General features: G+C 47.3%; 1 protein-coding gene across 2 annotated transcripts in view; it reads left to right on the top strand.

Moving 5' to 3' along the window:
* Positions 1-21616, top strand: part of ERMP1 (endoplasmic reticulum metallopeptidase 1) — a 46988-nt gene that overhangs the window by 12919 nt on the left and 12453 nt on the right. For both annotated transcript variants that reach the window (XR_006966039.1, XM_047101227.1), the window contains exons 5-13: positions 6195-6341; positions 7041-7133; positions 8905-9117; positions 9945-10165; positions 13109-13283; positions 13645-13835; positions 17528-17680; positions 19826-20028; positions 20756-20871. Coding sequence is in view for 1 of the 2 variants with exons in the window: in XM_047101227.1 (XP_046957183.1) it covers positions 6195-6341; positions 7041-7133; positions 8905-9117; positions 9945-10165; positions 13109-13283; positions 13645-13835; positions 17528-17680; positions 19826-20028; positions 20756-20871 (1512 nt within the window). In the remaining variant the exon portion in view is untranslated. The remainder of the gene's footprint in view (positions 1-6194; positions 6342-7040; positions 7134-8904; positions 9118-9944; positions 10166-13108; positions 13284-13644; positions 13836-17527; positions 17681-19825; positions 20029-20755; positions 20872-21616) is intronic.

Genomic DNA, 21616 nt, shown 5'->3' on the forward strand with positions numbered 1-21616 from the left:
CTTAACAGGTTTAATTTTGCTTGTATTTGAACTTTCTCCAAACGGACTCACGCACGGTTTCCCTTACGTATGGCTTCCTTTTTCACTCAGCGGCATGTCTGTAAGATGCATCTATCTTGTGTGTGGCAGACTTCTTTTTTATTGCTAAATACTGTTCCAGTGATGAGAGTGTCCACTCTACTGGTGATGTTAGATTGTGGGTTTTGGCCCTTAGGAATGGTGCTGTTGTGAACTTTCTTGTGAACGTCTTTGGTACACGTGTGCGTGTATGCTCACCTCTGAGTAGAATTAGTGAGTCACCGCGTGTGCATCTGCTCAGCTTTGCTAGAGAACTGCCATACCTAGATGTGAAAATCCTAAATAAAATATTAGCGAACTGAATCCAGCAACGTGTGTGTGCGTGTGTATGTGCGTATACATGATGTTTTCCAACAGAGTTGAGCTTATTCCAAGAATACGAGATGTTTTTTCCCCTTAAGTTTTGGGTTTCCAAAATGATTCAGTATTTGCACGCACTGCAAAGTGAGCACCACAATAAATTTAGTTAACATCCATCTTCATAGTTACAATTTTTTTTCTTGTGTTCAGAACTTTTAAGATCTATTCTCCTAGCAGCTCCAGTATGGTACGGTATTATTACCTGTAGTCAGCATGCTGTGCGTGCCATCCCCGGGACTGACTTATTTCATAACTTCGAGTTTGTACCTTTCTGTCACCTTCACCCATTTCAGCCACCCCCCAGCCCCCACTTCTGGCAGCTGTCAGTCTGTTCCTTGTATCTATGAGTTTGGGTTTTTGTTTAGATATGACATATAAGAGAGAGCATATGATATTTATTTTTCTGTATGACTTATTTTGTACAGTGCCCTCAAGGTCTATCCATCCTGTTGCAAATGGCAAGATTCCCTTCTTTTTCATGGCTGAATACCATTCCGTCGTACACATATTCCACGTTTTCTTTATCCATTCGTCCATCGATGGACACTTAAGTTATTTCCATATCCTATCGTAGATAATGCTGCAGTGTCCGTGGGGATCCGCACTGTTTTCCAGAGTGGCTGCTCCAGTTTACATTCCCACCAGTAGTGCACAGGGTTCCCTTTTCTCCGTATCCTTGCCAGCACTTGTTATCTCTTGTCTTTTCAGTAAAAGCCATTCTAACAGGTGTGCAGTGATAAGTCGTGGTTTCAGTTTGCGTTTCCCTGATGATTAGTGATGGTGAGCCCCTTTTCGTGTACCCATTGGCTATCTGGATGTCTTAATTTGGAAAAATATCTCTTCAAATCTTTTGCCCAGGTTTTAATTGGATTTTTTTTTTTTTTTTTTTTTTTGCCATTGAGTTGTAGGAGTGCTTTATATATTTTGGATATCTACCCTGTATCAAGATATAGGCAAATATTTTCTCCCATTCTGCCGATTGCCTTTTAATTTTGTTGGTTTCCTTTGCTATGAAAAAGCTTTTTAGCTTGACATATTTCTATTTATTTAACTTTTGTTGTCTTCGCTTTTGGTGTGAAATGCAAAAAATCGTTGCCAAGACCAATGTCAAAGAACATTACTAACCCGCATTGTTTGTTTGTTTTTTTTTAATGTTTATTTTTGAGAGAGAGAGGGAGACATGGAATTTGAAGTGGGCTTTGGGCTCCAACCTGTCAGCACAGATCATATTTTACATGACCTAAGCCAAAGATCATGACCTGCGCCGAAGTCAGACGCTTAACTGACTGAGCCACCCAGGTGCCCCTAGCTTTGGGTTTTATGTTCAAATCTTTAATCAGTCTTGAGTTCATTTTTGTGTATGATGTCAGAGTGCTCCATTTCATTCTTTTGCGTGTGGCTGTCCAGTTTTTGCAACACCATTTATTGAAGAGATTGTTCTTTCCCGGTATATGTATGTTCTTGGCTCTTTTCACATAAATCGATTGAACATGTATGTGTGGGTTTATCTCTGGGCTCTCTCTTCTATTCCATTGATGTGTATCTGTTTTTATGCCAGTGCCTTACTGTTTTGATTACTGTGGCTTTGTAGTATCGTTAGAAATCAGGAAGTGTGGTGCCTCCAGCATTGTTGTTCTTAAGATTGTCTTGGCTATTCATAGTCTTCTGTGCTCCCATACAGATTTTTAATTGTTCTATTTCTGTGAAAAATGCCATTGGAATTTTGATAGGGATCGCGTTGAATCTGTATATTGTTCTGGGCATTACGGACATGTTAACAGTATTAGGTCTTCTAGTCCCTGAATGTGGAATATCATCTTTCCATTTATCTGTGGAAGTAAATAATCTTCATTTTCTCTCATTAATGTCTTAAAATTTTTCAGTGGACAGGTCTTTAACCTCCTTGGTTAAGTTTATTCCTAGGTATATTACTATTTTTGTTGCAATTATAAGTGGGATTTATTTTCTTAATTTCTCTTTCTCATACTTCATCATTAGTGTAGAGAAATGTATCTGATTTTTGTATATAGATTCTATATCCTGCAACTTTAGTGAATGGTTAAATGAGAATGGTTTAATATTTGAAAATCAATCTATTTCACACATTATCAGAATAAAGGAGAAAAACCATCTCAATTGATAATCTCAATATAATCATCTCAGTAGATAAAGAACAAGGATATGTCCCTTCATAACAGTACATTTATGATGTTCATAGAATATGACAATATAAAACCGTTATTTAGTAGATGATTTCCAATAATGACCTAGTTTTTTTTTTTTTTAAAGTTTATTTATTTTGAGAGAGAGAGAACACGATCAAGGGAGGGGCAGAAAGAAAGGGAGAGAAAGAGAATACCAAGTGGGCTTTGTGCTGTCAGTACAGAGCCTGACTTGGGACTCGAACTCATGAACCCCAAGATCAGGCATGACTTGAGCTGAAACCGGGAGACACTTCACCAACTGAGCCACCCAGGCACCCCTGTTTTTGTGTTTTTTTTTTTTAAATCAGAGCTCTAATCCAGGATCAAATAGCATTTTATTGCCATGTTTTATTAGCTATATCACAGTGATTCTATAACACACACATCACAAATACAGAAGTGTAAAACTTAGTCATGGTGAGGTGCATACCTCTGAGCCCCAGGTGAGAAGCCGGGCTCCTGTCACACCCTCCAGGTGGCTGTCACCTGCCCCTTCTCAGATACAGCACCTGCTCTCTCACCTCAGAGTAGCATTATCGTCCTGCTATTCAGGATATTCTCTTTTCTAGTTTAGCTTTGCCTGTTTTTCATATGGTTTTCATAGTATTTTATTTAAAAATTTTTTAACGTTTATTTTTGAGAGAGAGAGCACGCACATGTGTGAATGAGTGAATGAGAGGGTTGCAGGGAGTGGGGGAGACACAGAATCCAAGCAGGCTCCAAGCTCTGAGCTGTCAGCACAGAGCCTGATGTGGGGCTCGAACCCATGAAGCGTAAGATCATGACCTGAGTCAAAGTCGGGCGCTCAACTGACTGAACCACCCCGGTGCTCCTTCATAGTATTTTAATAGTATACCTTTGGTTATTAACATCTAATTGTAATAGTAATAGTATTTTAACATGGTAAGATTTGATCACCTAGGTTTTCTCACCGCTGTTTCCCTTTCTCCTTTCACATCTGTGTCCTCCGTGCATCCTGTCGGGAGGCATCTCCTGTCTGTCTGGGCACTGATGATGGTAACTTCTGGTCATTTGATGATGGTATTTGCCAGGTTTTTCTAACTGCTTTCCCCTTTGTGATAGGCCCTCTGAGACTGTACCTGCCTTGTTTCTCGTGAGACTTTGATCCTGTTTCAGCAGACATTGAGATTCTTGCTCCAAAGCATTTCTACGTGATGTTAGCCAGGTATTAAGAGTTCTGGCTCCATCATTTCGTCTGTAGCTATTAGTTGGAGTTCTCGAAGACTTTCTCTTCTCCCTTGTTTGTGTATTTATTTCCATGTTTCATGTGTTTTTATTTTATGGATGATGTATTCTGTTGCTGCCATCTTAACGCATGAATTGTCTCCAGTTAGGCCAGCGGTAGCCCCTTCCCCTGCAGCTTGCGTCCTTCGGAGGTGCTTCTTGGAGCACTTCTCACTCCTGGCACGACTACTTTTGTACTTTCCTAGCTCCGGAGCTGGGGTTAGCCATTTCCTAAGGAGACCTCCTTTTAGTGGATAATGGTATTCAGAAGCAAAGATCTTGCTGGGTGGTAGGGTAGTTCTGATTTTAACTTTTTTTTTTTTTTTGAGGAACTTTCATACTGTTTCCACAGCAACAACGTGGATGCAACTAGAGTGTATTATGCCAAGCGAAATAAGTCAGAGAAAGACAAATATCCTGTGATTTCACTCATACTTGGAATTTGAGAAACAAAACAGATGAACACAGGGGAAGGGAAGCACACATCAGATAAAAACAGAGAGGGAGACAAACCATAAGAGACTTAAATACAGAGAACAGACCGAGGGTTGCTGGCACGGTGTTGGGTGGGGGACGGGCATCAAGCAGGGCACTTGTTGGGATGAGCACTGGGTGTTGTCTCTCAGCGAGGAATCAGTGGGTTGTGTGTTAACTAACTAGAATTTAAATAAAAAATACTGGTGTCAAAAAAGAAAAAAGCAAAGATCTTAATGCTAGGTCTATTTTTTTTTTTTCTTTGTATTTATCCTGCTTGGGGTTTATAGAGCGTTTTGAATGCATAGTTTGATGTTTTCTCTGACTTTTAGAAAATTATGGGCTGTTACTTCTTCAGAATGTTGCTTCTGCTCCATTCTGTGTCCTCTTTTTCTGGAACTAACTGTGCCACATATGTCTCTTCCATACATTTCTATATTTTCCATCCTTTTTTTTTTTCTATGTCCTAATTCTGTTGCTCTATAATCCTTTCTTCCGCTGTGTTTAACCTGGTAGTAAACCATCTATTAAAATTCTTAACATCAGTTTTTATAGGGTTTCCATTTGACTCTTTTTTTTTTTTTTTTTTGATGGATTGCACTTGTAAAATTCTTGCTGTGTTTCTGAACATATTCATCATAGTTGTTTTAAAATCCGTGTCTGGTGACGAGTATCTGGGTCACCTGGGCGTTTGGTTTTGTAGTGTTACACTCCACCCCATCTCCGCCTTTTATGATCATTTTTTCAGTAGGAAAGCAATTTGATTATTTGTTTATAAACTTATAAACATCTTGATATTCTTAGATTGCCTGAAATACAATGACTTGATGTGCCTATCAGAGTCAACTTTTTGCTAAATTTTGTTAGAACAAACAATCCCTGAATCTCAGTGGATTACAACAGCGAAGGCTTATATCTTGTTCGGTACGTTTTGGTTCCTGAATAACTGTGCTTGCGAACGTTCCGTGGTTTTGTTCCATGTGTGCCCTTTGTTATGGGACCCAGACTAAAGGAGAAGCGTCCATCAGGGACATATTGATCTCCTGGCCAAAGTCAGCAGGCGGGAGGGACTGTGTGATGGTCCCTGAGCGTCTTCTCGGCTGAGGGTCATGTTTCTCCGCTCACAGTCTGTTGGCCAGAGCAGTTTCCAGGGCCGCATCTGCAGGGAACAGGGTGAGGATGTGGACGTGCTCCTTCTGGGGGAGGCGTGATGAGTCACGTGGGAGGGAGCAGAGAGTAGCCGTGAGCAATAATACAGTTTATCTCACCGTCCCAAAGAAAAATCTCCTGCATTTGAAAAAGCCGTATATGCGTAAAGATGTTATGCGGAATTATGAATAATGATAAAAAATATAAACGGTAATAATACAAAACTTAGGGTGTTTTCAGAGAAAAGTTGTAGCTATTAAAATGGTAATTGTAGTACCTGGCAACTCAGGAGAACGTGTTCAGTCTGTTAAACAAAAGCACAGTGGACAGACTGCACGTGCCCTGTGAGTACAGCTGTGTACACACAACCAGATGTTTGTAGGACAACTGAAGATGGAAAAGTGACAGTACTTGTCGTAGAATGATGGACTGTTGTGTGGGTTCTCATTTTTAAACTGAAACTTTTCATAGTGCAGTTACTTTATAATTAAAAATAATTTTGCTTTCTGAAAGGTGATTTCTCATTGTGAAAGTTGCATACGCTTATCAGAGAAGTGTTAGAAAACACAGAAAAAAAGACGAAAACAAAGTCTGGACCTGCCTCCCCAGACCACCGCAGGACCGTTTTGGGTGTGTTAAAACATGATCACGTTCCCGTGCCTGAGTCCTCGCCTGTCCTTGTAGGTCCTGAAAACCCGTGGCTGGTCCAGGCCTATGTTTCTGCTGCTAAACACCCGTTTGCGTCAGTGGTGGCCCAGGAGGTTTTCCAGAGTGGGATCATTCCTTCAGACACCGACTTCCGCATCTACAGGGATTTTGGGAACATACCAGGTATTTTTCGTGGGCTGTGGCGTGACGGCAGTTAACCAGTAGCGAGTTTTGTTTTTTGCGAGTTTGTGAGTAAACATCTTTTTCTGAAAGCATGTTTTCTACGGGAGAACTGTATATTCTGACTCACTGAAACTGATTTCCTGGCATTTTTTTTTTTTCCTTTTAAACTCTGGTCTACTTAAATGCTTGCCTTTTCTAGAACATGTCGTCTTGCCCCACACTGCGGCAGAACGGGACGGGGGTGGGGGGGGCAGCTGGTTAGCACTTCATTCCCCACAGGTGGCAGTACCTCCTTGAGGGGCCTCTGACTTTGCCTGTGGTCTGTCTTTGCCAGTTCCCTGGCGGCTTGTGCCGCTGCTGGGAATCTAGAGTTCGGCCTGGCCCGGCAGGGCTGGAAATGGCAAAGTTTCGATGGCCTCCTGAGCTCTGTGTTCCCACCCCTTGCTGTGTGACTTACAATGTCTCCCTGACGTGTGTACTTCTTCGGTCATTATGTACCATGGCTACAGATTCTGTAAGAATTTGGAAGAGAATTTATATGGTATTCATTCACAAGTGTGACAAAGCAGTCATGTCACTGCTTTGACGTTTTGTCTTTTTGGAATTTGATACATTAACCAAATAGGCCTAAAGAAAGGTTGATCTTTAAAGCAAAATGACGTGGTTTTTTGTTTGTTTGTTTTTTCCTGTGTGTCTTAGGAATTGACTTAGCTTTTATTGAGAACGGATACATCTATCACACCAAGTACGACACAGCAGACAGAATTCTGACAGATTCCATTCAGAGAGCAGGTTGGTATTCAAATGTAAACTCGTGATCTGTGTTAAGATGGAATGTTAGGGCTGACCTACAAACCCGTAAATCTCCCCGGGGACTGTGCTTCAGGGAGGCGGCCTGTGGTGTGCGTGAACCGGGTGGGGCTTTGCAGTTAGAGTTGAGGGCCCGAATTTTAGCCTTGAAGTCTAGATTAGCAACTAAGAACATAAGATTGTTGGTGGTGAGGCACTGGAAAGAGAGCGGGCCCAGGGTTGACGTAGGATTGCTGAGCAACGGGCATGTAGCCAGAATGGAAAGCATATGTCGGAGGAGGTTCAGGCACGTGTCTGGGCAGTTTGCCCAGGTGGAGAAAAGTTCCATCAGTCCAGGTCAGGTATGAGGGCAGGTGAGTGGGTTCTAGAATGAGTGTCAGGACCACACAGGGCAAGGGAGTCCACGTACTTTCAGAGAGGTCTGGAGTAGTCAGGGGAGGGGCGGCTGACCGTGAACCTTAACTCACAAGTTGGTAGGATGTGGCCCCGCCCCGCATAGAAGAGGATGCTCCGGGCAAGAGCAGAGCGAGAGTAGTGTGTGTGTGTGTGTGTGTGTGTGTGTGTGTGTGTGTGCGCGCGCACATGTGGACCGTCGGTGAGGAGAGTGGCAGACTGCGGTCTGAATGGAAGTCGCAGAAGAGCCACCCGGTCAGAAGGAAGGGACGGGTCAGGTGGCCAGCAGCAGGGACGGCTGCGAAGTGTAGGGCCCAGCCGGCTGGGGAAGGACGTGCCATCGGCTGTAATAGGAACGTGGGGAGGTGACCTGACCCGGAGCAGTCGTGGAGGGAGGAGACGTGAACTCCGTCCGATGGAGACGGGGGCTCTGTGAAGCGGCCCGGTGGAAATCGCGCTGTGGCGGGAGAGCGCTCGGCCGAACTGGGAACGCGGGTGTGGGCGTGAAGGACTTGGAGGAAGCCACAGACGCGTGGAGAATGGGAACGGTTTTTGCAACAGAGGACTCAGCCTGAGCTTTTGGGGAAAGCATATCTGAAGGCAGACGAGCCAGTGACACAAATGCCACGATAAGGTAGTGTGGTGTGTAAGTGGATGGCGGAGGAAGGGGTGGGATGAGCGGCAGGGGGGCCGCCAGTCGGTGGTTCAAGGCCTGTCGCTGCCCCTGTGTTCGGTTCAGACTCCTCCGCTCTGTCGGTGAGCAAACACCTCTGGGGAGTCTGGTTCTGCCCCTGGACTCTCCTTTGGGACTTGATCTGTCCGTGTGGGCGGGCGCTCCCATTGTCCTTCCGTGGTGGCGGCCTGGACGGAAGCGCTTGACAAGGAGCGTCTACGCAGAAAGGCCTCCCTAACCGCTCAGACTCCACGGGATGCCCGTGCTTCTCTTTATTGAGTTGAGACAGAATCGACACTCCTTATTCTTAAGGCACGTGTGATTCCCTGTTCGGTGCCTGTGGGCCTCCTGACAGGCTTTGTGTCTCTTGGGTCGGCACCGAATTTCTGGTAACCAGAGCGGTGGCTGTTACGTGAGATACCCGTTAAGTGAACAGAATGAGCAGCAGTGTTTGGGTTCGATAACAGCAGGGAAAGGATAGTTCTGGGACAAAGGAGAGATGAAGGCCAGGTGGCCGAGCTTCCGAGTGGAAAGGAGACAGAGCGGAGGCCTGGGCCTCATCTGAGAAATTTCATGAGACAGGTGGCCGGGGGGAGATGGAGAGGGTGGGAAACTGTTGTCGTTCACATTCTGTCAAACAGCGCGTGGCTTATTCAACTCTGTTGTCTTTCTTTTCTTTACTGATAGGTGACAACATTTTAGCGGTTCTTAAATATCTAGCTACGTCGGATGTGTTGCCTTCTTCTTCAAAGTATCGCCATGGACACATGGTCTTCTTTGACGTGCTTGGCCTATTTGTCATTGCCTACCCCTCTCGCGTCGGCTCCATAATTAACTACATGGTGGTGACGGCCGCAGTGTTGTACCTGGGCAAAAAATGGTTGCGGCCCAAACAGAAGAGTAAGTATTTTTCTCTAAAACTGCAATACTGGCCTGGGTGTAAGAATCTGCGTGAAGTTTTTCAGGAAGCCTAAAATCTTAAAAACAACATTTGATGTATATTGGAAGACGTTCGCAAATGGATATCAGATGGACGTGCCCGTTACACTTCTGGTCTTGGGGCAGCAGGATGTTTTTGTGTACCTAATACACAGAAGCACCACAGAGGGGCTATCGAAAAGTGGTTTGTACACACTGACTGTGAGTGAAAACTCCCGTTGAAAAGTCTCGTGCATCCATCACACCGGGCGTGAGCGCACCGACTCCAGCAAGTGCGGTTACGTTGGTTTCCTTCTCCTTAGAACGTTTCATTGTCGAAGCGGGTCTGGGCCGTGACGAGCTAACGCGCGGGCGGCGCGGTTCAGGCCAGTTTACCCCGGTTACTTCGCCAGCCCCGCCGCGCCGGCCTTAGCTTCCGGGCACGGTTTCACGGGGAGCTCTGCCTTCCGTTCGGGCCGGTGTTTCCGTACGCAGAGCATCGCAAAGGTGGCGAAGGCTAGAGCTCTCCGCTTTCCTGGTCAGGAGTGTGTCGGGGCCGCTCCTGGCCACTTCCGTCCCCGGGTGTTTGGCGCCCGCAGACTCCCCGTAAACGCTACATGGACATGACTCGTCAGTAACCTTCCCTGTTCGGGTTTGTCATAAACCTCGCCCCAGGGCCTTTTCAGTACTTTGCAGTTACAGTGCTGGATGTTTTGTTTTGCCTTGTTTTGAGTTTGCCCTTTTGACTCCACTGCTTGTGAGGCTGGTTTGATAAAGCTGGTGACGTCCACGTTGTGTTCTGTCTCCAGCTGGTAACTACACGAAGGACTTCTTCTGCGGGCTCGGCATCACTCTCGTGAGCTGGTTCACCAGCCTGGTTACCGTGCTCATTATAGCGGTGTTCGTCTCTCTCATCGGACGGTCTCTCTCGTGGTACAACCACTTCTACGTGTCCGTCTGTCTGTATGGAACCGCAGCCGCAGCCAAAATAATCCTCATCCATACCCTCGCAAAAAGATTTTATTACGTGGTAAGTGTTGGGCATGTTTATTGATTTTTTTTGCCACCTGCAGGGATTGGAGACAGACTCTGGTGGGATTCATTGTATTTGGCCTGTGGAGGCGTCAGAAATGGTTTGGCATGATCGTAGAAGACTAGCTCCCAGAACCGTGTTCGGGTTCTGAAAGGCTGCTGCTTTGGAGGGTTTTGTTGCAGGCCTCGGTGTCGTTATCAAGCTGTGAGGCGTTTGGGTGGTTGTGACAGCCAGGCCGAATCTGCTTCGGTGTGCCCCTGTGCACTTGGGTCCCCCAGCCCTCCCCGGGCTCGCCCGTTCCTCTTGTGAGTGGCTCGGTCCTACGCTGGGCCGTGGGTTGAGCGCCACGAGGGCCCGGCTGCCGTGCTCCTCGTCGCTGGTGCCCGGGCCCCTCGGACACAGGGCACTGACACGCAGGAAGCATGTTGCCCTGAAGCTGCACTCGGAGTTTCTCTTCCATTTCCTTCACTTTTTTTTTTCCCTTTTAGCCCGTGTGTTAATGCGGATTCTGACGGCACGCAGATGTGCTGTGGCAGGTGGGGGACACCTCCTAGGGGAAAAAGAGGGAAGAGTGATAGGGTTCCAGAATGATCTATGCTGATGGAGAGAATATCCCCATATTGTTACAGTTTCAGCCATGTAACAGGACTCACAGTAAACTACAATGCAAAAGTGACCCATGGTTTCTAAAGAGTTTCTAAGTGACTTAAAGGGAAAAATCTGTTAGCTCCCATATTTATTTTCAAGACAGCCAATGCGCACCTGTTTTTTCAGTTTGCCCTGCTAGGATTAGAATGCAGACAGAAGGTTAGGTAATCCGGCATCTTTCCACAAGGATGTCTTTGGTGCTAGACCGTGGATGAACCTTGGTCTCCGTTTCAGTCGATGTTGGGCTGTGTTCTGAGGACCACTTCCATGCCAACCTCCGGGAGGGGCCCTTTGAAGCTAGCCGTCTGTTTATGGATGAACTGATACTTGTGTCTTTGTGGCTTCCGTGTCCAAGAGATTGTGCTGTGGGACTCAAGTTCATGTGCTTATTCTTAGTGCAGTGGTATGTTACCCGGGCGTGGGGGTCGTTGTTAATGAGGCAGGGGAGCCAGAGACAGAAATGCTTACGAGTCAAGTTCCATTTACTTGGACTCATTTCAGTTGTCTGATCATGAACTTTGGGGCTGAAGGCACAATGGAAAGGAAAACGGGTCGCATTTCACAACTATTCTCAGAGCCGCCTGGTGGGCCTGGCCGCCTGTGACGGCCCGGTGGGAAGAGATTCCTAAGGACGGGTCTCTTGGAGGAGCTCACAGCTTCATCTGGGGGGCTGGGGGAGACCCTCGTTCGCAGTACCTTGGGATGAGGCGAGAGAACGGCCTGTTCGGCCGGAGCGGTACGGGGCCAGGAGAGAGGAGTCGGTTTGTGGAGGTCGGAAGGCTTTGTGAACGAGGTGGTGACGTGTGAACTGGGTTTTGAAGCAGGAGCGGAAGTGCGGCAGATGGCGGTCAGAGGTGGGAGCGCCCAGGATGCATTTGGGTCACGGTCAGTAAGCTCAGCGTGGTGAACGTGAGGCAGTGGCACGGTAACCGGAAGAGCAGGCCAGCGTGAAGCCGGAGCACGACCCTGAGGATCAGTGAGGCGGCCAGGAACGTTTTCTGAGTAGGATCGCGAGTGACTGTGACAGCGTAGAGACCGATGGCAGTGGGCAGGTGGCAGGGATCAGAGGTGAGAGAGGGGAGCCAGACTTGAGGGGCGTCTGTTTGATCTCTGAGTACAGTGACATATCTGGGTGGTACTCGGCTTGAGATCGAATCCTAAGTGCCGTTTTCCTCTAAATTATTTTTGAAGACTGCCTCTTCACGCTGCGTTGTACGTCTAAGTGCAGCAGCGATAGCCTTTCATTTCTGAGCGGGTTTGTCGAGAGAACTTGAACAGGTTTTGAAAACTCGTGACCGAAGCGGTCTTGTCCTCTCGAAGTAACCCACGTGCCAATTTTGGGGTTTTTGCGCTGCAGTGGTAACTTTGTCGGTCATGTTAACGGAATCCCTGGTGCAGACGTTCACAGGTATGAAGTTCTTAGGGCAGCTTTCTTCTGAGGAGCTCGGGGTGCTGCACGGGACTCCTCAGACTTCAAAGCCCAGAAATACACATCAAATTTCTGAACGTGAAGGCACCAGGAAGTCAGGGCGGGGCCGAGCTGCACCACAAGACCTGTTAGAGGAGGAAGAGACATGGGAACCCAGCCAAACCCCAGAGGGCCAGGTCCCCGAAGGGCCTGCAGTTTTCCAGGCGTGCTGCTGGTGGCGCTGTTCTTCGCAGGTCCCTTCTCGCCTTTGGAAGCTGCATAACTAGAAAAGCCTACAGGGGTGAATGTTTTTAGGAGAGCCCTTCCTAAATCTATTTTAGGAAATTTCCAAAGGTTCCTTTTAGCCCAGTGGAAGAAAAGCACAGATTGCATACGAGTAATGATGTTTTGTTTTGTTTTTAAGTGTTTATTTTTGAGAGAGAGAGGAGAAAAGGAGAGCGCTAGTTGGGGAGGGATGGAGAGAAGGGGACAAAGGATCCGGAGCAGGCTCCACGCTGACAACAGAGAGCCTAATGCGGGGCTCGAACTCACGAACCGTGAGATCATGACCTGAGCCGAAACCAGCCAAGAGTTGGAAGCTTAACCGACTGAGCCACCCAGACACCCCACGAGTAATGTTTTTACCCCATCTTCCTAAATGCCCCTTTCCTGTGCAGCAATTTAAATCCGTTACGTCATGACAGGAGGTAGTGTTTACTTAAAGTTTAAAATGCTCTTTAAAAAAAATAAAAATAAAAATAAAAAAAAAATAAAATGCTCTTTAAAACAAAATAACTTTTCTGAGGGATTGTAATTTTATCACAATATTAGATCTTTATGAATGCCCATGAATGAGATTACTGGTATATCTCTCTTTCTTTCAGAATGCCAGCGACCGGTATCTGGGAGAAGTGTTCTTTGACATCTCGCTGTTTGTGCACTGTGTTTCCCTTACGGCTCTCACGTCTCAAGGACTTTGCTCGGCGTTTATTAGTGCTGTCTGGGTGGCGTTTCCCTTGCTCACAAAGTTTTGCACACGCAAAGACTTTAAGCAGCATGGTAGGGTATATTGGGTTTTTATGCAAATGGGAAAATACCTTAAAATGAATAAGACAGGACTTGCAGGAATTGTTTCTTTTTTTGGTCTTTTGGGCTAGGGTTTCAAGATTCTTGCTGTGTTGTGTTTTGTTTTTTTTTGTTTTAAATTTTCAGATCACACGGATGTTTATTTTCTACCTTATACCCCATCCCATTCTCACATTTATGAATGCATGATGTATTACCTACGTTCCATTTCATTCTTACTTGTATTTTAACGTCCCTGAGTGAAATGTTCTGTGTGAGGTACAGCAGTGCTATGCAAATCTGTGTCTCACTGTGGAATTTCAAAGATGTGTGATTTCTTTCTCTTTTTCCCTAGGTGCCCAAGGAAAATTTATTGCCTTGTATCTCTCGGGGATGTTTGTTCCTTATCTTTACACACTGTACCTCATCTGGGCAGTATTCGAGATGTTTACCCCCATCCTTGGGAGGAGTGGTACAGAAATCCCACCTGACGTTGTGCTGGCTTCCATTTTGGCTGGTTGTACGATGATCCTGTCTTCCTATTTTGTAAGGAAATGACATTTAAAAAATAGTTCTTCCTGTATGCTTTATATGAATATGTGATGAGTTTAGCCACAGTCGATTCTGTGAAATTGTGTTGCTTATACTTGGAAACACTTAAGCAAAAGGAACAGTCACGTGTGTGCAGAAAGTAGGTTTGGTGTGGTAAGAAGATGGGAAATGGGGTTTTAGTTTTGCGTCCTGGTCCTCCCGAGTCCTCTGGTCGTACCTCTCCTCACAGCCTTCAAACCAGCTGAATGTGAATTTGGAGAACGCACACCAGGTGAGAACTGGTAGAGGTTGCTTGGTGGTGGATTTTTAGAACAATTCCTAATTAGAGGCAAAGGTTAATAAATATGTGGTGGTTTTATTAGTGTTTTTAGAGCTAGCGGAGGAAGACTGGTTCTGATGAGGCTCCTTCCGTTACCGTTCAGCTACCTGGCTGCTGGGGCCACAGAGTTCGTCACGGAGCCCCTCTCCTCGGGTGGTAGACACCTATGATGCAGAGTGTCACAGGCCTTGTCATTCTGGTGTCGGCGTTCTGCCCTTACAGGGACAGTCCTGCCTTTGCCCTCCCTGCAGCTGTCCAGAGAGAAGGCAGACCCCACGCGGACCCCCCTGTGTTAGAGCGGGCTCTGGGCAAGCTCTGCCCTCGGCACGGCGTCCGTACTCTCCAGGACTCCGGTCTGGCCCCGCTGGTGGAGTCAGGCGTCTGTGTTGTGGCTCTTTCCATTGGAATCGGGAAGAATAGGAAGCAACTACTGAACGCCCATAGGCACACTGCAGGATTTGCAGCTAGGGGACTACACAGAGAGTAGTTGTGGCTTTATTATAGTGCTTTCCTCCACGGAGATGATGGTGGGCCTTTCCACACCGACTCAGTAAAGGACATCTCATGGAGGTCAGGATTGAGAGACAGCACGTAAGAATACCACGTGCCTGGCCCGCACCATCCCCGGAAGTCTCTTAAGGAGGCCGTAAAGAGTTGTACGCGCACCTGTGCATCTAGCCCAGGAGAGTGCTTCTTCTGCACACTGTTGCTTGCGCTCAGCTGAAAGAAGTCTGAGCGTTCCAGCCATTGTGCCTGTAATACAATCATCAGGTCCTTACTGGCATTTTCGGGGGGTGGATGGATGGAAAATTCTAAACTGTTCTTTGTGGTTTGCAGGGTTTACTTCCTTTGGTTTTAATATTAAGCCTTTAAATTCTCTGTACCTGTTAGTGGATGGTTTTGCTGCTGTGAGGGTGAACGGAGTTGGTGGGGTTTCATCATACGCGGATGAGGTTCTGATCCAGAATCAGCTCAGTTAGAAACTGGGTCCCCAGTGTATTTAAATCAGGGCCAGTGGATGAAGGCTCATAGGAGATGATCAGAATGTGGGGCATTTCAGTTCTGTCCCACGTGGAACTGGACAAGATAAACCCTGAAATCTTCACTGTGGAAACTGAAAATGACTCCAAAGTGAGGAAATCTTAGCAAGCATAGGGAGAGGATTAAAGTATATCACCTGCTAGGTTAGATTTTACTAGGAAAACCTCAGGAGAACGCCTGCTGGAATCCCCGGAAACCTCGTTTAGTTTTCATCATCACGTGAAGTGGCCGTGTGGCTCTTGGACACTGGTGGCGTCAGTCAGTCGTGATTCTGTGTTGACGTGTAGCGGTCGGAGTGGCTGAGGCAGAGGCGGCCTGCGCTCCTCGGATCGTGGAGAACTGAATCGGAATGCGGATTTCAGAAAGGGTTTCTTTCAGTCCTTGGGGGTTTATAGTATATTTGCCAGGAGGCAGGCACGCTCCCGTCTGGCGGTGGGGTAGCAGGTGTCCCGGGTGGTGCTCAGTGACATCAGGACCCTCACGAGGAACGAGACGGCTCGCACGTGCGCACGCTGCACAGACCCTTCTCGTGCTTCTCTTCGTTTCATTTTGCACCCATTTCAGAACCTAGAGTGATGGAAGATGGGACATTTAAGGCAGAAATAAAAGTGAAATTTAAGAGAGCGGGATGCAAACACAGGCCCCCTCCTCCTTTCTGCTCTGGGACTGCATTTCACTCACCCCCATTACCAAACCGCATCCAGAAAATGCGGGACAGGGCAGAAGATGAGCCTCACGGTTTGGAGAAGAGGGAATGGATGTGCAGACTGTAGCCTCCATGGAGGTTTGAGGGCAGCTGTGGGTAGGAGCTGGGTGGACGTGGCAGGAAGCACAGCATGTGGTGGGGAGGTTGTATCTTGTCCCGAGAGACTCTGCACCAGGACTTGGCAGGGTATTTGACACTGTGCCGAGGAGCCACATGTTAAAGGACCATGAGTGTTAGGACAGAGAGGGACAGACAGGGTTACAGATTGTGTTTTGCTAACTCACTGTCTCCCCCCGCCCCCCCCCCCCCCCGCCACCCCAGCTCCTTGGGTGTTATCTTGTTTCTGTGCTCGCCGTGTGAAAACGTAAGGTCTTGGGGCGCCTGGGTGGCTCAGTCGGTTGAGCGTCCGGCTCCGGCTCAGGTCATGATCTCACAGCTTGTGAGTCTGAGCCCCGCGTCGGGCTCTGTGCTGACAGCTCGGAGCCTGGAATCCGCTTCGGATTCCATGTCTCCCTCTCTCTCTGCCCCAACCCACTCGCATTCTGTCTATGTCTCTCTCAAAAGTAAAAAAACATTAAAAAAAATTTTTTTTTCTTAAAAAGAAAATGTAAGGTCTTAGTCCTGAGACCAGTACTGTTTTGCTGGACGTTACCCCGGATGAGATACTGGTGCACTGTAGGTACAAAACCTAATTTTATGTAGCAGAGGACATGGCTGGTTGTGGATGTTTGCCTGATTTTTCACATTCATGTTCTTCAGTCTTACTTATCAAGCCTGGAGGGTGAGTGGAAGGGGGAGCAGGGATTGGATCAGTGTGGCTCCTTCCGAACCCCTAAGGGATCTGTAGACATCTTTTATTTCAATGATTTCGTTACCATTAAAAAGCTCGTAGAAGCATATATAGGATGTTCTAGATGCCCACCTTGGGACCGAGCCACTTGCTTTTCCTGCCCAAGTTCAGATCTGCCGTTTTAGACGGCGTTGGCTCTGGTTACTGAGCACCGAAGGGAACCGTGTTACTTTGTGCTACAGATTTTCCTTATGTGCAGGCCCACGGGTAGAGTCTTGAAGGTACATCTAAATGCAAATTTAGATGAAGCCGGCACGTTGGCACATTACAAAAGCATTCGGAGTGGAACTTGAGTTTTGTTGAAATGGGCTTGCCTGTGCTTAAAATCCCACCTCCAGTTCTTTCATAAAAACGTAATGTCATGATGTTTGGTACATAATTGGGGTCTACTGTGCAGTGGTTAACTAGGGGTGTCGAGACGATCAGAGGTAAAGCAAGGTCATGGTTTGACCGGCGTTGGGTCTCCATCCTGGTTCTTTGCCGACCGCACCGAGACCCTGACTGTTTCCTTGCCCCTCTCGCTGGCTGGTTGCCTGTCGCAGGCACCATCGTGGCGGGTGGGGGTGGCCCTGGTCTCTGCAGCCGCCGCCCATGATGGAAGCCCCCCGCCCCCGCAAGTCGAGCCTGCTCGTGGGCACTTGAGGGGAGCCGGCCACGCCGACGAGCGCTCTTCATGGCTCGTCGGGTGACCCCGGTTCCCAAGTGAAGGGCAGCTTAAAAGCACCTCTCTGCCGACGGTAATTTTTCCTTTTCTGCGTTTTGTGTTTTAGATTAACTTCATCTACCTTGCCAGAAGCACGAAGAGAACCATGCTGAGTTTAACTCTGGTGTGTGTGGTTACGTTTCTCCTCGTTTGCAGTGGGGCGTTTTTCCCATACAGCTCGCATCCCGCCAGTCCGAAGCCAAAGAGGGTGTTTCTGCAGGTGAGCGCAGTTTCACGTGAGCGCTGTGGTTCTGGAGGGGAAAGCCTCGTGTGTGCCACGCCGGTCAACAGGAAAACCGACAGACTTCCCTGCTGTTGACCTATTTGGTTGCACTCGGCCACTCTGGGTAAGGCAGTGAGGGAAAGACTGACCACCAAGAGGCTCTCTTATCAGCAACACCCTTCTCCCAAGAGACTGAATTGGAAATGTCCACTCGTTCTGTCACTGTTCACGTGCTGCAAGTGCACCTGCCCAGAAAAACAAGAGCAGATGTGTGGGGTGATGAGCTCTCAGAAGTACACACTGTAAACCTGTCTGCAGGCTGAGTAAAAGTGTGAATTCAGCTGGCAAAATGAAAGATATTTTAAAATGCCAGTAAAAGTGCTCTTAGGTAGCGTTGAAGCTACTGTGTCATAATGAAAGTTTAATAGCTCAGGGACTAAGAACGAGATTTAGAACTGTCTGAGATTTTAGGTTTTTCTGCAGACGTTTTAGAGTTGGTACTATAAAGCAGGAGAAAGAACCAAGTTGCCTTATGTATAGTCACGTTCTGTCTTAGAGGTTGCAAGAGGCAAACAAAAGCCAACTTCAGGGGTCGCCTGGCTGTCTCAGCTGGTGGAGCGAGCATCTCCTGGGTCTCGGGGTCAGAGTTCGAGCCCCACGTTGGACGTAGAGCTTCCTTTAAAAGACAAATCTTAAAACCAAAAAAAGCCAAGTGATAATCTATGTAACTATTCGGGGACTTGAATAAGTTAATAGTAATATTTGAATGTAAATAGTGGGGAGGAGATACTGAAAAAGGGCCAAATATTCCTTGTTTATCGTCCTGGAGGACACAGCCACACGCTTTCTTTCTGTGACTACAATTTGCAAAACCTTTAGTGAAGAACAGCTGGTTTTCAGATTGTGTGCCTTCAGTGACTTGCCACGTTTTTATAATTACATCAGTAGTATTTAGAAAAAGCTACATTTTTATTTTTAAAAACTCCTGTTCTCATTCGTTTGGGGTTTTCTTCTTCCCCAGTGCCGGAAGTTGGCAGACTTTTCCCCAGAGGGGCCAGGTAATAAATACTTCAGGCTCTGCCAGCCGTACAAGTCCGTGTCCCGGCACGGCACAGTGGTCGCAGACGTACCTGAACGAGCGAGGGTGGCTGCGTTCCAGTGAAGCCGTTTATGAGCTGGCGGTGGGCCGTGCAGCCCCACGCAGCCCTTTCTCTTCCAGTTTGATACTCTTTCCCCAATGAAGCTGTTCTAGATAGGCCCAAGTCTGACATCTAGTGGTGACAACGGGAATTAGCTTCAGGTCACAGGGAAGGGGTGTGTGTGTGTGTTTTAGGATGCATTTGTTTGTGGCCTTTATCGAAATGCAGTTCTAGTGTCCGTGTCTTTTAACTCTGAAATAGGTTTTCAAAAACATTTTAATGAAACTTAAATATATATTTGTAAGGAAAAATGAAACCGTATCTGTATATTGATCGTCGAGTGTGAAAGAAAGAACATTAAGCAGCACCTCATAAAACCCGCGTGTGCCCTTCCTCCCGGTTCTCCCCCCTCCCCACCTGCTAGGATGTACTCATTCGCGATCTTGAAGTTCAGGATTAATCATTACGTTGTTTTTCTTTGCCACGTATGTGTGAATCCCTAAACCAGAAGATACCATCTGCCTCTTTGTGAGCTTCTGAGAAGGCCGTGCCTAACTATGCATTTGTGACTTGCTGCTGTTTGCCGGCAGCATGTGAGAAGCTTGCACGTTGCTGTGTGTCACGGTGGTGCGGGAGACTCCTGGGGGGGGGGCACCCCCCTTTATCTGGCCATTCTGCCATTGGTGGGTGTTGGGGTGGTTTGCAGTATTCGCTGGTATGGGCAGTGCCGAATCAGAGCTCTTGAACCTTCAGGAGTTTCTCTGAGTACACGTTCCGGAGCGGAATTGCTGGCTCGAAGGCTGCGTGCACGTTGGGGGGGACACCAAGCAGTTTCCTGAAGCGGCCGTGCCAGCCCACGCCTCCTGCGGCAGTGAGGGAGGGTCCCTGTGACCCTGCAGCCACGCCAGTTCTTGCTGTTGTGGATGTCCTCTGTCTGTCCCTCCGGATGGGGGATGTGGGGGAGGGGATTCAAGTAGTATTCTCATCAGTCGGTTCTTTCCAGCACATGACTAGAACCTTTCATGACCTGGATGGAAACGTAGTCAAACGGGACTCTGGGATCTGGATCAATGGGTTTGATTACACTGGAATGTCTCACATAACACCTCATATTCCGGAGATCAACGAGAGCATCCGAGCTCACTGTGAGGAGAACGCACCCCTCTGTGGTTTCCCGTGGTACCTCCCGGTGCACTTTCTGATCAGGTGGGTTCACTCCTGTGCTGCTTTAGTCGGGGGGTCAGTTCTCAGGTCCCGTCGCTATGCGAGTACTTCATTACTGCAGCTGGTGAACAGAGGTCAAGTGCCAGGTACGCTGTTTCCTGTCACTGCACAAGTTCTCCTCCTTTAGTGGGACAGGGAGCTTGGAAGTTTACTGTTGCCTTTTCAAATTTAGGAAGTCTTTCCTCTGGAAGCCCGAGTACTTAGAAAGGCTGGCTCTCTCAACTGGTCTGGTAGATAGCAGATAACTATGAATTGCGAACTTTCATTCCTGGGAAGCTTTTACAGTTTGGTAGTCAAGGGTTGGATAAGAAGGAGTAGGATGGGTAGTGGAATCAAGATCACCTAGGATCCTTTGATCTTAATTTTGGGTAAGTCTTATTACCCAATAGCCCGGGCCTTCAGAGTAGTTAGCGTGGTTTATCCTATCCATCAGAGTCGGGTTGTTTTGTTTTGTTTTTTTAGTTTATTTATCTTGAGAGAGAGCAAGAGTGGGGGAGTGGCAGAGGGAGAATCCTGATGTGGGGCTTGATCCCACAGACTGTGACCTGAGCTGAAGTCAAGAGTTGGACACAACTGACTGAGCCACCCAGGCACCCCAAGCTTATTTTCATGCCCCAGAATGTGATTCATATATTTGACCATGTCCAGAGGTATAGGTAGCTGTCAACTAATTAAGCATCCTAAATATTGAAGCTCCCTTTCCAAATAGGAAAAACTGGTATCTTCCTGCTCCAGAAGTTTCTCCAGGAAATCCTGCTCATTTCAGACTCGTGTCCAAAGAACAGACACCCTGGGATTCTATAAAGCTGACGTTTGAAGCAACAGGTAAGTCATAGGACATTTTTTTCTTCTCCCCTTCTCTTAAAATTCTTAATAAGTGTGTATACTTTCTCTTTAAATAATAGTAACCACAACTCAGGAAGAACGTAGTGTTTGTAAAGGTACCTCAAGCAGATTAGTAATGATTTATTGAGGAAAATTAGACTTTATTTTTTTTAGAGCAGTTTTAGGTTCACAGAAAAACTGAGCAGAAAGTAGAGCTCCCCTCCCGCCACTTCCTTTTTTTTTTAAACATTTATTTATTTTTGACACAGAGAGAGACAGAGCGTGAACGGGGGAGGGTCAGAGAGAGAGGGAGACGTAGAATCTCAAACGGGCTCCAGGCTCTGAGCGGTCAGCACAGAGCCCGACGCGGGGCTCGAACTCACAGACCGCGAGATCATGACCTGAGCCAAAGTCGGACGCTTCACCGACTGAGCCACCCAGCCGCCCCACCACTTACTTCCCTTCTTAAGACCTTGCACTAGGGTGTGGGGTATTTCTTAAAACGGAGGAGCCAGGACTGATCCATTGTTAATTATAGCCCCTGGTTCATATTAGGATTCGGTTCACTCTTTGTGTTGCATAGCTCTGTAGGTTTTGACAAATGTGTAATGTCACGTACCCCCGTATCAGATGGAGTAGATTCCCTGCCCTGAGAGTCCCATGCACCCCCGGTCAGCCCTCTCCTCCCACCCCCTCTGGCAACCACTGATCTATGTTACTGCTTCTGTTTTGCCTTTTCCAGACT

This window comes from Lynx rufus, unplaced genomic scaffold (assembly GCF_022079265.1).
Source record: "Lynx rufus isolate CCGP_SWC_20201006 ecotype Redwood Valley unplaced genomic scaffold, mLynRuf1.p SCAF_10, whole genome shotgun sequence".
NCBI classification, from domain to species: domain Eukaryota; kingdom Metazoa; phylum Chordata; class Mammalia; order Carnivora; family Felidae; genus Lynx; species Lynx rufus.